Source organism: Vidua chalybeata, chromosome 21, assembly GCF_026979565.1.
Source record: "Vidua chalybeata isolate OUT-0048 chromosome 21, bVidCha1 merged haplotype, whole genome shotgun sequence".
NCBI lineage: Eukaryota > Metazoa > Chordata > Aves > Passeriformes > Viduidae > Vidua > Vidua chalybeata.
The window spans coordinates 276624-292723 of record NC_071550.1 but is presented as its reverse complement, the minus strand read 5'-3'; the positions used below and the strand labels follow the sequence as shown (position 1 = coordinate 292723).

General features: G+C 43.2%; 1 protein-coding gene across 2 annotated transcripts in view; it reads left to right on the top strand.

The window, feature by feature from the left end:
* The window catches only part of LMX1B (LIM homeobox transcription factor 1 beta), an 84772-nt gene extending 68926 nt beyond the window's left edge, over window positions 1-15846 (top strand). For both annotated transcript variants that reach the window (XM_053962179.1, XM_053962178.1), the window contains 6 exons: window positions 8664-8896; window positions 11497-11675; window positions 12078-12155; window positions 12548-12614; window positions 13429-13590; window positions 15284-15846. In XM_053962179.1, the coding sequence (XP_053818154.1) occupies window positions 8664-8896; window positions 11497-11675; window positions 12078-12155; window positions 12548-12614; window positions 13429-13590; window positions 15284-15441 (877 nt within the window). In that variant the 3' untranslated portion in view covers window positions 15442-15846. The remainder of the gene's footprint in view (window positions 1-8663; window positions 8897-11496; window positions 11676-12077; window positions 12156-12547; window positions 12615-13428; window positions 13591-15283) is intronic.
* Window positions 15847-16100: the final 254 nt, after the last annotated feature.

Below are 16100 nucleotides of genomic sequence, written 5' to 3'. Positions count from 1 at the left end.
AATATTAAAAATAAGTAATTGACATAAGCTTAATAAGAGTCACTTCATGTTACAAGAATAAATTACCAGGCATTGCAGCAGACACCTTTAGTTACCTGAGTCTTGGGGGTTTGTGTTGGGGTTTTTTAGTGTTCCTTTTCCTTTTTCAGTGGTCCTTTTTACAAAGCTCCATGCCTCTGGTAAGAGTCTCTTGTTTTTATCAGAAGAACAAACTTTGTGAAAGAAGGACTATAAAGAGAAACCATGTGAGATGATTGGGGGAGAAAAATTTCATCCATTAAGGGTCAGCCTAAAAGAGCACGATTTAGAGCAGAATGTAGCTGGAACTTTTGTAAGACAAGCAGCAACTTTTCATGCTCGGATGGGGATTCTTGGGTTAAATTGCTATCTTTGAGTTCTGAACTTGGAAAGGTATTAAAGTGGAATTAAACCTTTACACAATCCTGCTCTTGTGTCATTCAGGATTTTTTTGGGTTCTGTTTAATTGTACATCACAGCAGGGTTCTGAGTGACTGGTGCTTTAAAGAAATGAAGGGTAGGGTTAAGTCTGCAGCCCACTGCTCCCTGCTAATCCTTCTTGTTCCTTGAAGAAGGATTTACTTTTGCTGCCAGCTTGTGAAAGACTTCCCTCCTCCCGAAGAGATTGTTGTGGCTTTCCTGGGGAGGTGTGGTTGCTATAGCAGGGAGTCACGCCTGGGTATTCTCTCAAACCCTACTGAGAATGGGCCAAAAAAGAGCCAAAGAAGAGTAAAACTGGGGATTAAAAAATGGAACAATGGGAGACAGGAAGATAGGAGTGGGAACAAATGGGAATTACAGCACCAAAAATAATGCAAAGTGACAAAAAGAGGAAATAGAAAAATAATAGCTGACAGTTGTACTGAAAAGACAAACACTACAAAAGAACAATTTATTTTCAACCAGCAAAGAACATAAAAAGGCATCTGGGAAATAAGACACAGCCCTATGTTGAGGACTTTTTTTTGTTTTTACTGTATTGCAAAAATACATGCAGCAAGTACACAAAACTGCTTCATGCTTCCCTCTCAGTTCCATCTTTGCCACAATCTGTTTGAAACAAAACCTTCTTGGGTTTTAAACTGTGTGTTTATTTACTTGCTGTTAAATGATGTCTCTAACTGTGTCTGTTCCTAGGGACTAAAAATAAGGTAATTCTGGGCTTTTCATATTAAATACTGTCATGCACATCAGTAGTGGTAGAAAAGATCCAACTTTGCTCAAATTCTATTCTTGCATGCTTTCCAGAGAAATAACTGCCTCCAGTGGGCACTTGGTTTTGCTGCTGCTTACTGGAGACAAATTCCTTAGCTCATGCCATGGCAATGCCCTGACACCTCCACCTGGCCCTGCCCCAGGCTGTGCCCCCTCCTCGCCCTGCTGCAGCTGACTCCTCACTTCGGCTCAGCCAGCTCCTCCCTTCGTCAAAGAGTTCTCCTGTAGGAGTGTAGAAATAGAATATATAATATATGTAATAGGTGTGGTATTTTACACCTAACCCCCTTTGCTCTACTGACAGAACACAGCCTAATTTTGCAAATATTCAAATCTTTCTATCTCAGTGAAAGAAGCAGAAATTTTCATTCAGTGTAAAATTTGTCACAATACGAATAGAATTTTAAAAGGAGCCAGTGCTACATCTAACAGCAAATCTCTCTGAATGCCTTTCCTGCACCCCACTGCTTTATATACAGGGAGGCAGAGAGATATAATAGATGAAACATTTTGTTTATGAAGTGTCTATGTTTTGTTTTATTTCACATGTTTTTGCAATATAGATAACAGATTACACCACAGAGCTTTCATTGCCTTGTGCTATAAAGATACTATAAAGCCTTTCTGGGTATTAATAATAGATTGTGTTGATGAGTTTGGAGAAGCTGGCAATAGACCCCCCACTGCAAAGACATTAACACCACAGGACTAAGGTATCTTTCCCTTGCAAATCAGTTGCTAAATTGGCTGTGCTGATGAGTTTGGGCACAAGCTCTCCACCAGCATTACTGCAGCAGGCACAGGAAGTGATTTTGTTTTATACTGGCAAATAACGTTTCTTCCTCTCAATGCTCTTAGTTGTGAGGAAAGCCTTGTGTAAATTCTTTCCCTAAGTCATTCTTGCCAGCCAAGAAATAACTTAGAAATTACATTTGAATTGCTTTGACACGATTATTTTTTTTCTGTAAAAGTGAAGACCAGGCCAGTGAATCACAACAGTACAATTTCCCCGCTTATGGGGCCTTTAGGGTGAAATCTCATATAAAAATTGCATTAGAAGATTTTCCCCGTGTTGTTGGTGATGTAAATTCAGTGTGCCATTTAGTGAACAAGAAGGATAAGATGTCTATCAGAGCAGAGCCCCGAGCAGGGCTGTTCCACAGGGACCCTCCACGGGCCACTTCATCCACTGGATATTGGCCAGGGTGCAAAGGGAGGAGATGAAGGTGGCTTTAATTTAATTCGTGTAATTATCTGAATAAAAATCCAAAGGAAAAAAAAAGGAGTGCCCGTTTTGTTTTGGTGACCACTGCCCCCAGCTAGGTAGAGCTGTGGCAGAAACACAAATGTCCCCAGAAATACAATGCTTTTATAGCCCATCAGTGTGATTTGGAGAATGCAAAAAGCACAGCAGCAGAAGCCCATTTAGCCTCTTTGAAACTCATGGACAAAAATAACATTATCTCACAAATGTTTGCACTGCCTAGAAATATAATTCTAACAAAATCACATATTTTGTTAATTCGTTAAGTCTTCTTAATTGCAGCCCTGGCTTTATCAATTCAATTGGTGCCCTTAACTTTTATAACACTTTCTGTTCTACAGAAAAGATTAGGAGAAAATTGCAGCCATAATCTGTACAGTGCAATTGCTGTGCTATAAAGAGGAATGGGAGTAGCTGAGAAGAGCAATTGGATTCCCAAAGGTGGAGCACAGTAGAGCAATATCAGTGACTTTGTAAATGAAAAATTGTTTTAATTCCCTTCTAACAGCAATAATTCTATTCTTCATAAATTTTTCCATCAAAGTGTTGTATGGAAAAATGCTATAAAATAGAACAGCATGGCAGTGATGGAAGACAGTTGCACAAAGTGGTCAATTAGGGGATGAAAATTAAGCAAAGAGAAGAATTCGTTATGTCACATTCTGCTCAAAGCGAGAAACTGCTCTGCACTTTGCATTTTATGTTGTACTTTATAGTTAAGGGAGATGTAACTATTTAGGTCATTCTGGTCCCACTTGAGCAAGTTGCATTAGGCTGTGAGCTTTAAATTCTGTGCTTTTGTCTAAGCATTCCAGTTCCACCCCAGAGCTGCTGGTGCCCACAGGTTTGAGGTGGCCAGCAAGTGCGGGTGGGCTCAGTGACCAGGGCTGCTGGTGGCTCTGACCGTGTCCCACTAGCATCAGAGCAAGATTTGGCATGGGATAATATAGTTATTTTAGCCATCAGCTTGTCTTGGCAGGGGAGTACAGCACTCCTCATGAAAATCCAGGTAAAATATTTACGTGAAGAAAAAGTCACTCATTACCAAGGTAGGCAATATGTAATTGGTGAGTCTAAACCCACGTTGTGAAGTGCAGATTTAACACAAGCTTTCACCAGTAGCTGGTGTTCATACTACAGCACCTGTGGATAGAGGGTTAATAAATATTTTCTTCAGTTCTCCCTGAAGAATAAAAAGGTTTCTTTGTTTTAGTTTCTCTCTAAATATTACAGATATTTTTCTAGAAACTTTTAAATTTCTCAGATTTTATTACTACTTGATGAAAGGGAATTATCTTTCTTATACTGAAGTTTCAGCTATGAAATTGGCTTTAATAAACTATGTAATTATTTCATCTGCAGGAAAAATATTTTAAATGGATTATTTGTTTTTTAAGGGGGTGGGGGGGGTTTCAAATAATAAATGTATAATATTCCTGTTCTGCTTTACTGCATTCAGGATGTTTTCTGTATTCTGAATTGAGTGCAACCAAGCAACAGATTTTCCACTTTATAAGCACCCATGAACTGTAAGATGCTACAAAAAATGTTCAAGTCCTGTGCTGGAAAAACCCCATGCATGCTGTTTTTCCAATCCTATGTCATCTAAAGAAAGAATATCAAAATTTATCCCAAAGAGCAAGGAACAGCTATCTTTAACTAGTAATTTAGCTTCTTCTCTTAATAAGACTCAGTGTGAGGAACATACTGTATTTTACTCTAGATCTACCTTGTTTCGTAGCACAGGCACGTGGAGCAAACTTCCAGCATCAGAGCAGGCCGGCAGGGATGTCCCAGCAGAGGGAAAATCGTCACACATAGAGACTGCACCAAGAGTACTTACAAAAGCTGTGACCACTACCTTTGCATATTTATTGAATAAAGAAAAGCCAGGTATCTGCTGTGGTTGCTGCAACACATAATGTCAGAATAACACAGACAGGGAAATGACTGAAGGTCTCTGATAAGTAGGAAGCAGCATCTGTCCTCTTGCATACATCAAACACAGCTTAATAACTTCCTATTTACTGCTTCCTGGCAGAGGCCCAGTAAATAAACAACCTGACTGAATTAGTCGATTTTTCTACCTTTGTCCTGTATAACAAACCTCTTGAACCAGGCTTAATGCGAATGGCAAATTTCACACTGCACACGGACATCTCTCAGCACAGATTAAATTAGTTATAATAAAACAATTAAAATCTATTTGCCCACAGACAGGAGGAAATGAAGGACCTGGCTGAGCCACAGAAAGGTAAAGGGTGGGTTGTCAGGGCACCAGGAGAGTAAACAGCAGAGCCGTGATTCTCAGGAGCAAAGCAGGGTCAAACTTACTGCGAGATAACTGCGCGGGATATAATAAATCAGGGGTCCGTATTGCACTCCAGATGGCTGTGCCATGCAGGAAGGCACAGTGGATCATGTAACTGTGGTTGTTTCTGAGGATTACTGATTCAGCCTGCCTTCACAGGGATATCCTAACAAATAAAATCTTTATGGCCTCTTCCGCTGAACATTTTCATCTACTGGTTAAAGTCAGGACATGTCTTAGCATTTGCATTGCCCTGATACATATGCAAAATTAATTTAAGTTCACACAGCTTTGGCTGGTAAAGACTTTTTGATTATCTAGTACTGTAAAGTTGCTTCACAGCATTTATTGTAAATACTCTGATGGACAGACAGGCCATTGTTCCAGGCTTTAGCTTGGCTGAGTCTCCCAAGTGTTCCAGGCATACAGGCAAACACACTTAAAAACTCCTAAACCTATTGAGTTGTCTTTCAAAATTGTCCAGGCAACAGAATTTATTTATAAAACTCCACAATCATTGATTCAAAACAAGGTTTTCTTGTTCTGCTTTTCTTCTTTGTCCTCTTTGAACGGTTTTCTCTGGAATGTTTTCGTTGTGCTTAGGAGTCGGAGATTTCCTGCGGCTTCTAATAAAGGCATTTGATTTCCACTCTCCACATACTTTAACACATCCAAGGATTTTGAGGTTTGACGTTAGCTTAAGAGAGCTGGAGATAATCAGCCATGGGGGTAAAAAGCCAGAGTTATGCAAATTATTTCTAAAATGTATGGAAAGCAAAGAAAATGCTCCTTTAAATGTGGCTGGTGTGGGACAGAGTCTTTGTCTGAGCACAGAATATCTGTGTGCTCCCCTTCAAATTTATGGCTTTGATTGAAACCTGTAAAGGGGTGATCTGTAAAGTATTCCTGCTATCCTACACTTCCCAACAGGTTTATTACCATTCGTTTATAAAATGAACAGTCTAACGAGCAGTGGTTTAGATCACAGCTATCAAAGTCTGGTCATTTGTCAAGATTAGTTTCCTGTTGTGAGATTGCCTTGTGCAAAAAGAGTGCATAACCTTGTGTTCCTCTTGGGAAGCTGAAAAAATACCTATAAACACCCTATAAGATAGGTTTAATGAAAATTTTATAATCTCAGAATTCAACCCAACACGCTGGTGGGTGTGTGTGTGTGTGTTTGTGTGTATTTGTGTGAATGCAGGTTATAACAGAGTACCTGTGTAGAGGGGAGGGAATTTTCTTGACAAGAGTTAAATTCAGGATATGAAGTCTGTGCAGTATTGTCAGGGCAATTTAATGTTCATTTGAATGAGTTAATCTGCACCGATGACAGTGTAATTCGTTATAGCTAAAAGGCTGCCTTGGGAAGCGCTGTTGCAAAAGCACCGTTTTTACGGGAATAGTCAGTTGCTAGTAAATAACACAAAGTATTTTCTATTCATGTTAGATATATTTTTTTTGAAGAAAAATAAAAACCACAAACATTCACTAAGGCAGTATGACAGCAAAGGTGCAGGTCAGGGAAACAACAAGGCTCCACAGGACAAGGAGGTTATCTTTGTGTCCCTGTTTGAGGGAAGGTGCGGGGGATTTATGCTTTCCTGCACTTTTCTTCTTGAAATTGTCTATGAACTGTGTTACATTTGTGTTTTCACTGCCACTGGACGGTGCCGTATTGTGCGGTTTGCTTGCGAGACGACCGGAGGCGGCCGCAGCCCGTCCTGGAGCGGTCCCAGCGCCGCCCGGGCGGCCGGAGCACCGGCGGCTCCGCGGCATCGCCGCTCCCGGCGCCAGAGCCCTCCCGGGGAAGGCTCGCCGTTCTCCCCGGCCGGAGAGGGGAGGTGGGCACCTGGCAGGTCCCTGGAGCCCGAGTGCGAGCGTTCCGCAGCGCAGCCGCGCTGTGCCCGGCGCGCCCGTGGTGGGCGGCGGGGCCGGGGAGGCCGGAGCCCCGCGCTCCCGGTTCGGCCGGGCACCGGCAGCTCGGGGCCAGCCCGGCCCTCCCCGCGGCCGGCGGGGACGGGAGGCTGCGGGAGATGGGGGGACAGAGCCTTCGCACCGGCTCTGCCGCTCCTGAGGTCTCCAGTTCCCAGTCCTGAGGGCATCCCTTCGGACAGAGAGGCCAGACTTGGTTAAATGAGTCAGATAGGTTCAAGCAGTTAAATAGAAACAACTATTGTAGTGCACCTTTATTTATTTATTTATTTATTTATTTATTTATTTACCCCCTCTTTGTGTGTCAGTCCTTTTGGATATAAAATTGTGTCGAGATAAAAATATTTTCTGCTTAGGAATATGCTGGCTAAAGCATTGCAAGGAAAACCTTGCGGACAAAGCAAACTGAGTGTTTAGAATAAGCCATTCTGTTCATGGCAGTGCCCAGGGTCCTGCGTGGCATCAGTTTCCTTTTGATAAATTTAATTCATTACATATTTGAAAAAGAGCTGCTCAGTCCACCTTGCGCTGCTGTTACCTTGAGGCTGTGGCCATGCAAAGGTGTGCCCTGAGCCATCCAGGTTCCCAGAGTGGCCACTCCTAGGGACAGCTGGGACACCAGTTCCTGTCTCTCAGCCATTTTCTGGATGCCATGTACACCATATTGACATTTGCTTTTCCCTCCTGCCCACTGACTCCAGCCCTTTGCCGAGGGCTCCTACTGCCATTTTCCTGCACTTCTCAGCTCAGACAAAATGGAGGCTCTGGAAGAATGAATAACTACCACAGCCTTAGCCTTCTAAAATCAGAGAGAATTGCCTTTTTTGTGAAAAATTATAATTTTGATGACGGAAAAAAGTCAGCATACCCCATGCTAAAAGGCAGAATCTAATTTTTTTTCCTGTGAGCACACTGGTGCAGTGGTGTTCATTTCCTGGCTGAAATGTAAATGTTCGTGCACCTTGCACTGTGATGTATTGCCATAAAAGACACTGAATTTCAAATCACCAGCACACCATGTGACACAGGGATGTAACAGCAATCCGTCTTTATTTGAGGCAGCCCTTTTCTGAAATCTCACTTAGGGAGATTCCCAGTTGCCATTAGGAAAGCAAAATAAAATTAATCTAAATAATTCTAACTTAAACCTAGAAAATTAATGATGGATGAAAGACAGGGTTTACAGAGCATTAATAAGAACTAGTCTGGATGCAGTGTGTGTTCTAGGGTCTGTGATTATACTGGTAATTTGACAGATTGTATCACTGCCTATCTCTGCCAAAGGATGTTTCACACCATTTAAAATGCACAGTACTTCCTTCAGAGACAGGTTGTTCTGGAATAACTCAACATCCAAAGAAAAGCTGTGTTATTTCACTCCTCTCTTTATTGATTGCATGTGTACAATCATGTGTGTATGCGCATGTGCTGACTTTGCTTTAGCAAAAGCACAAAGTTTTCATGCTCGTTTCTGTGTTTATCAGCCTCCTCAGAGACAGACAATACCAAAAATGGAAAGTCTGTTCAGGATAGGGCTTAAGTGCTGAAACCAGAAACCCTGCATAAAACAAAGCATGAGCTGGTCCTTCCTCTAAAAGGTGAATTGGAATACATTTGTGTTTTATCAATTATCCAACTTTGGGAGCTCCCTTTTGTTTCTCATTTTGAAAAGAAAAAAAACATTGAGATAAGGACAGATCTTAGTGGGCTTTGTCCAGGAAAGGCGATTTGGGGAATCTCAAGACAAAGGAATTGAGATTTGAAGAAATTGCATGCCTATGCTGTTTCTGAGGCTAAGGATGCAAATCTTGCCGTGTGCAGAAGCACGAGCCAGGCTGATCTGTGCAGACATTGCTGGATTTGGATCCACGCAGGGTATGATCTGATGCTCCTCTTGACTGTGCTGCCTCTTCCTTGCAGGCTGTTCGCTGCCAAGTGCAGCGGCTGCATGGAGAAGATCGCGCCGACGGAGTTCGTGATGCGCGCCCTGGAGTGCGTGTACCACCTGAGCTGCTTCTGCTGCTGCGTCTGCGAGCGCCAGCTGAGGAAAGGGGACGAGTTTGTCCTCAAGGAAGGGCAGCTGCTCTGCAAAAGTGATTATGAGAAAGAGAAAGACTTGTTGAGCTCGGTCAGCCCAGACGACTCAGACTCAGGTGAGCTTTTCCCACACCTGCTCTGACTGGAAAAGCTGCATGGGTCTGTAGAGCTTTCGTATAGAAAAGTGCATCCATTTTCACATCCACTTCATCTATATGCAAGTGCCATCTATGCAAATTTGCAGGCACTGCTGAAAACATTCCTACTGGCAGTCTGCTTTCCCTAACCTGACTCCCTTCCTTAACCTCCTGCTTAGTAAAAGACAAAATCTTTTTGCTTTCATCAACATGTTTTTCTGTAAGATCATAAAGCATGAATCAGACTGACTTTAGCTACCCAAGGTCTCACTCAAGTGAGGCATCAGTATGCTGTTCTCTGCAGGCATTCTTCCATCCACTTAACATATTTTTCAGGGGATCTTCTTCACATACAATTTCAGCACTAAACTAGGAGAATGCGCAGAGCAGTAATATGATTTTCAGAGGAATCTGTCTGCCAATTATAAATAGTCAAATTGCAAGTGCAACACAGAAGTACTGAAGAGAATCTGAAAGTAAACAAGATATGGGTTTGTGCCATCATAATCGCACACTTGTTTCCCAAGAAAATAAATAAGAAAATAAACCGTTACCATTCCATTACATGTACAAGTGACATATTTGCCTCTGGTTCATGGGAAAATGTGTTACTCTGCTTTAACTGGTAGCAGAAATTATTCATAATCTCTAATCCGAGAGTCATATTCTTCACATTGCTAAAATTTGTATTTCCACATGAGGAATGCTTCAAGACAAAGGTCTCTGTAGACTTGGCAATGTTTGGGACCAGGGCCATTCTTGGAGCAGTGTTCTAGTTATTGTCATGCTGCATTGGCAGTACCCTCAGTGCTCTGCTCAGTAAATCTCAAGTCACAGGATCTGGGCTTTTGAGGAACGTGCCTGAGGCATGTGAGTTTCCTCCTTGACTGTCAGCATACCTTGCCCCCCACCAGCTCCAGTGACCCACTGTGCACCTGCCTCGTGTCCACCAAAGCCCCTTGCCCAGCTCGTGTGAGGCTGTCCCCACGCTGGAACTGGTCACAGGCACCTTTCCCCACTGCTGTCCTCGTTCACACACCTGTGCTGTCAGCTGCATTTGGCATCAGCTTTGAGCAGGGGGGGGCTCTTCTTCGGGACCAGGCTGACCTGTGATCTGCAGTGAGGAGCTTCCACGGTAGCACAAACCAGTCTTGGTTTCAATTTCATTTCCCTTTGGCACAAAGGGGAGTCTCTTAGTCCTGGAGATGCCTTTTTTTCCCCTCATTATTCTCAGTTAGTCAAACCCAAACCTGAAAAACAAGCTGACAAATTAAACAAGTTGTTTGTCTCCCATTGTCTAACACAGTGAAAACACTGATCTCCCAGGGGTCTGCGTGAGAGCACACAATCTGCAAAGCCCTGGCTGAGAATGTGTCCTGCTTCAATCAAATATTTATCCACTGGACACAAAAGTAACTCTCCAATGAGCAGTATTAATCCTCACAAACCTTTCCTTAGAAATGGCATGCTGGAAAGTTAATAATGTCGTGGTTATTAAAATGACTGAACTTCTCTTTAATCATGAGGCCAAAGATGCTTATTAAAGTAAAAGGTAATTAGACTGCTAGGTGCATAATAATCAGACCCTAAAATGAATTAAAGTCTAATTTGTTGATTCCCCAAATGTAGTCTTTCAGTATATAAAAAATTCCATGTGTTTCTTCATGTTGAAATCCCTATAATAATGTGATAGTGTTTTCTGGAAGAAAAATCAGTAGTCTGGTCAAATAAAATATGCTGAGTTGAAAAGTTGATTTTCTCAACAAAATGTGTATTTACCCATCAACCTTTGCCACTGTGCTTGAGATTTCCCAGGACAGTATACTAACACATGTAATATCACCAGATTGTATGAGTATTCAGAATTTAATTATAGAAAATACAAAGAATCTCTTTGGTCTGCACAAACACATAGATACTTGAATGCATTTACTGAAAAAGAAAAGTTTGTGCTTGTACATGCAGACACATTTTAATGCACAGAGGAAGATTACTGATGTTTTCTGTGGGAAGTGGAAAGGAGATGACAAAGATTATATTTAATATTATCACTGGAGCTTCAAAACAGTATTCAATAATTGGAATCTGCACTATATTTAGTTAGATGGGCTTTGAGATACTTGTGTGATACTTGCTTTATGCTGTTTTGCTGCCGTAGCAGTGCAGGCAGTGGTACCTGTCTGCAGATAATGCTTCAGGAGAAGCTGGAGTTCAGCTGTGCAGGTAAAGGTGTTTATCTGGTGCTGAGATCAGGGCAGGTGAGCACATAGGACCAAGAGGTGCTGGAAAGGCACAAAGTGTCTCTGTGCCCAGTTCCTGGAAATACTGAAGCATTTTCTGAGTTTCTGTCCCCTGATCAGTCCCATGTCCTCAATTAAAAATTGAAAACATTTTAATGCTTTTGTGGCATTTGACTTAGGCAGAGCACACAGATCTAAGATAGTCTCTTCCTGCCCACAGCTGCTTTAGGTATTCAAATAACCATGGGACAATAGTTGAACCCGTTGACTGAAGAGCAGTTCTCAAACATCCTGTTTTCTTGGTGGAACAAGTGCAATTATATATCCTTTTTTCACCAGTCAAAAGTGATGATGAAGATGGAGATGTTAAGCCCACCAAAGGCCAAGTAACCCAAGGAAAAGGAAGCGATGATGGGAAGGACCCAAGAAGACCTAAACGACCAAGGACAATACTTACGACACAGCAGAGACGAGCATTCAAAGCATCCTTTGAAGTATCTTCTAAGCCCTGCAGAAAGGTAGGTGCTTCACCAGGGACCGAGTCAGCCCTGACAGCAGGCGGCAGCTGCAGACAGCCCTGCCCCTTCCTGGGGCAATAGCAGTTCTCCTGGGGTGAAAGCAGAGCACTCTTTTTACACAGAAGTCTTTTATGGGTAAAATTTAGTGTCATTTTCCTCAGCTCAGACTCGTTGTTCAGTAGTTACAGAACTGGTAGCACCATCAGGGGCAGAGCTTGACAACGCTATGCAAAAATATGATGAATTTTAAAAAGTAATTCCATACATGCAGTTTTTGTTTTAAGTACAAATATTCCTCCTAACAAAACTGATTAGTGTTTTTTTGGTGGTTTTTTTTTTTTTTTTTTTAAATGATTTTTCTTTTTAATGAAAAATTGCATCATTAGGCATTTCCTCTTGCAGGTCAGAGAAACATTGGCAGCTGAAACAGGGCTCAGCGTGCGAGTCGTCCAAGTCTGGTTTCAAAACCAAAGAGCAAAGGTAGGCTGTTTGTCACATTCTCAGAAGCCAAATGCAGGCTGTGCCCCAACAGGAGCTCTTGCCCTGGATGCAGCTCACACTGCAGAAGTCCCACAGCTGAGCTCTGCATGTTCTGCCTGCTCTGCTCTCTACATCCACACTAGAAAGGCAGCTTCCAAACATAGATATTAAATTCCTATGCTCAAAGCAACTCAGGGTTGGGAGTAAATTTTGCATGCAAATCTGAACTGGAAACTGAAATATTTAAGCTTAGAATTGAAACGGAACCCACAACAGTGTGTGCATAAGTATAAATGGTCTGTGTTAACTGATGTTTACAGAGAGTTTTGTAAGGAAACAGAATTGTTGCATTTGGAGCTGCAAGATTGTTTTGTTCTTCTGCTTTTTTCCAGATGAAAAAGCTAGCACGAAGGCACCAACAGCAGCAGGAGCAACAGAACTCGCAGCGACTAGGACAAGGTAGGGGACTTGTGAAAAAGCAAAGTGAGAGAGAAAGAATCTGCAGTTGTCTGGAAGTGCCATTCCCACATGACACTTTAGTACAGTGATCTAGGTCTGTGAGGAACGTGTGCCATCAGCACTGGAAGGGCACAAAGATGTGCCTGAGTGCCCACGCCAGGTTACCCCAAGTTCTTCTGGTGGGATCAGACCCCAGAGGTGCTCCTGCAGAAACTGTTACCTCATTTCTAGTAGAAATGTGCCACGTGGAGAGGTCTGCACTGGAGGAAATCTCCAGGAGGCTTGCCCCAGACAGATCCTTCAGTTTGTTCTCTTCTGCAGTAAGGGGCACAGTGCTCAGCTGGGAATCTGCACAGGCATCAGGGTTACTGCCCCAGCCAAGGCAGGGAGAGCCCCTCCGGTGCTCCCACAAGTATCTGGAGCCTGCAGCAGGCACTGCACACAGGCACTGGGACTTGCTCTGCTGCTCTGTGGGTAGTCTTGAGTATCTCCAGCTCCCGAGACCTTGCAGCCTCAAATCCTCGACTTTAGCCAGAGCAGAAAAACTGGAACCAGCAGAAGTTAGAGAATAACAGGGCTCTGTCAGACAAAGTATACAGACTTTGGGAGGATAGGGTCCAGGACCTAGGAGCTCCAGAAATTATGTAGAAATTACAAGTCTCTCAGCTTATTCCTCAGGGCTCTACGCTTAGACAAAATTTGGAAAGTTTCTCTGACTGACAGGATACCCCTGACTGCATTTGCTAGGGTTCATTGTTGCCACTGATTCTGCCCTGTTCCCCAGCAGTAATTGTTCCTCCTCTTTGCTTTGCAGAAGTAATGTCCAACCGAATGGAAGGGATGATGACATCTTACACACCACTTGCACCACCACAGCAGCAGATTGTAGCAATGGAGCAAAGCAGTTATGGCACAGACCCATTTCAGCAGGGTCTGACCCCTCCACAAATGCCAGGCGACCACATGAACCCCTATGGTAAGGCATGCCTCATTCTGCCACATCCCAAGTAGCTGGGTCTGTGTGCTGGATCACACACCACAGGGGCAGCAGCTTTACTGGCTTTTAGAATATTTTTTCTGGGATTTGTAGCAGGGAATTTGTACCAGTGAGTTTTATGTGTGTATTTTCTTATACACATAAGGGTGTAGAACAGAGCTCATCTCAAGCTCTGGACACCTTTCAGAACTATTTCACAGTATAATTCTGATAAACTATAAGCAAGTAACATCACCTCTCCAAGCTCCACTTTTTTAAACCACTGTCCAAGACACTGAAAAATAAACAGTACCAAATTCTAGCTCCTTCACAAATTTTTCCTTTTTTCTTAGAAGCTTTGAGGAAAAAGTGCCTTCAATAAAGAGAAGTAATCTATTCATTACAAAATGAATAAGCAGCCCTGTAAGACCACTCAGATTGGATGCGTGGATTTGTTAAAGAACAGCTCTTGAGCTACTAAGAGATGGGTTACCACAGGACATTTCTCCTGCATAGTTTTACTCTCTGTCCCAAATCAAGATGACGGTTTGCTTTCAGGATTGCTTGACCCCACATCAAACGCATTACAAGCACTAAATGCTCAATTACTGGTTCTGGACAATTGCAGTGTGGCATTTAAAAAGAATGTCAGAGGATTTTTCAGACTGTGATTCTCGGCCTTGCGGTAGCCCACAAGGGCCTGTTTCAGACTCCTTTCTGCTGACCAGGAGCACTTCACTGTAGAGGCTCACAGGCGCATCACTGTCCCCAGCACAGCGTGCACAGGCCAACAGGAAACCTGCTTGGGGTCTGTGTCATTACTTTTGCCACTGAGACAAGTCCATGGTGCACACCAGGAAGTTTGGGAGGTCCTGTAAGGAGCTGAGGACATATGAAGTGCCCTCGAGCATTAGGTGGCTTGTGATTTTGTTGGTTTGCTTGGTTTTCTGAGTAAAACTCCTTGGGAAGTAGGTTCTGTGCTCCAAAATGTGCGCAGGGGAGGGCACAAAACCCTTTTGAATGAGTGTGTGAGGAAAAAGAACCAGAGTAACACATTCGCAGATCCCCCAGGACTTGAGCTAGAGCTTTTTCTGGTACCTTGAGTGTTGAATTTAGCTGAAATCTCAGTTGCTAAGGGAAATAAAAGGTGCTGCTCCAGACCAGCCCTAAAAGAGTGGAATTTTCTGAAAGGAGAGTATGTTTACAACTGTAGCTCGCTTGAGGCCAGGGAAACTAGGTCTCTTCCTGGGTCTTGTCACACTGGTAGAACTTTTGCCTTGTGTGTACATGAAGACCAGTGTGACTGTGGCTCTTAGACCATGCTTCCCTGTCATAGGCACCATGGTTCCACCTTTCCTGACAGTCCTGGTGTTCCCATGAGTGCTGGAGCCCATGGAGAAGCTGGGGACCTGCTCCTCCCCAGCACCGTTTGCTCCCGCTGTCAGCCAAGGCTCTGTTTTGTGCTGCTGACTGAAATAGAAATGAAATCCTGGCAGGTTTGGGCGCTCTGCTGCCAGCTGACCCCTGTGGGTTGGTTTCAAGCCCTCCTCCTCGCAGGCCAGCCCCTCATAGCCAGAGCTGGTTAAGGTGTGACCGCAGCAGCAGGAGCGTTCCCGCTTGCTGTAGCATCCGTGTGTGCTGTGTCCTCCCCGGCTGCGCAGCGCCCAGCCTAACGTGTGCGTTTCATTTGCAGGAAACGACTCCATTTTTCATGATATCGACAGTGATACCTCTTTAACTAGCTTGAGCGACTGTTTTCTTGCCTCTTCCGAAGTTAACTCCATGCAGGCTAGAGTAGGAAATCCCATTGACAGGCTGTACTCTATGCAGAGCTCCTATTTCGCCTCATGAAAGTAAAGAAAACTAACAGCCGGCGTGTGTTTAGCCAGTGACTTTTCCAGTGCAGACTCTACAGCCATATGTTGCCCAGCTCTTCCTTCACAGTGACTCTGCTGCCTCTGGACTGCAAAGAGCATTTTTTTAGGAAGACTGTCTCTGTTTGCATATATGTGTATGTATGTATATATATTTTAATACCTACATACATACATACATATATAGAGAGACAAAACACATCCACCCGTCCCATACCCTTGGTTCCCAGCTGGCGCCAGACCACGAGACAAGCACGGAAGGAACAGAAGAACCTGCTCGTCCTCAGCCTTTGATCTGGTTTGGTTTGAGTTCATCATCTTAAAAGAAATGGATTTTGTGGAAAGCTAGACCTTTTCCTCCTCTCTCTTCTCCTTTCTTTTGGATGTCTAAACTTTTTTTTTTTTAGCCACTGATACTGACATCAGTCAAACATATGACAAATAAATCAAAAAAACTGGAGATTCCTCCTTTTCTTACTGCATGATTCATACTATGTTGTGGATAAATTGCCATTTGAAATGTGAGAAGTTAATGTAAATGTGACGTTCAACATTTGTTTCCTTTCTACACTTTTTCTACATAACCTAGATCTGCTCATTAGTTTATAGCCCTTATGGATATGATACTGAGGAAAC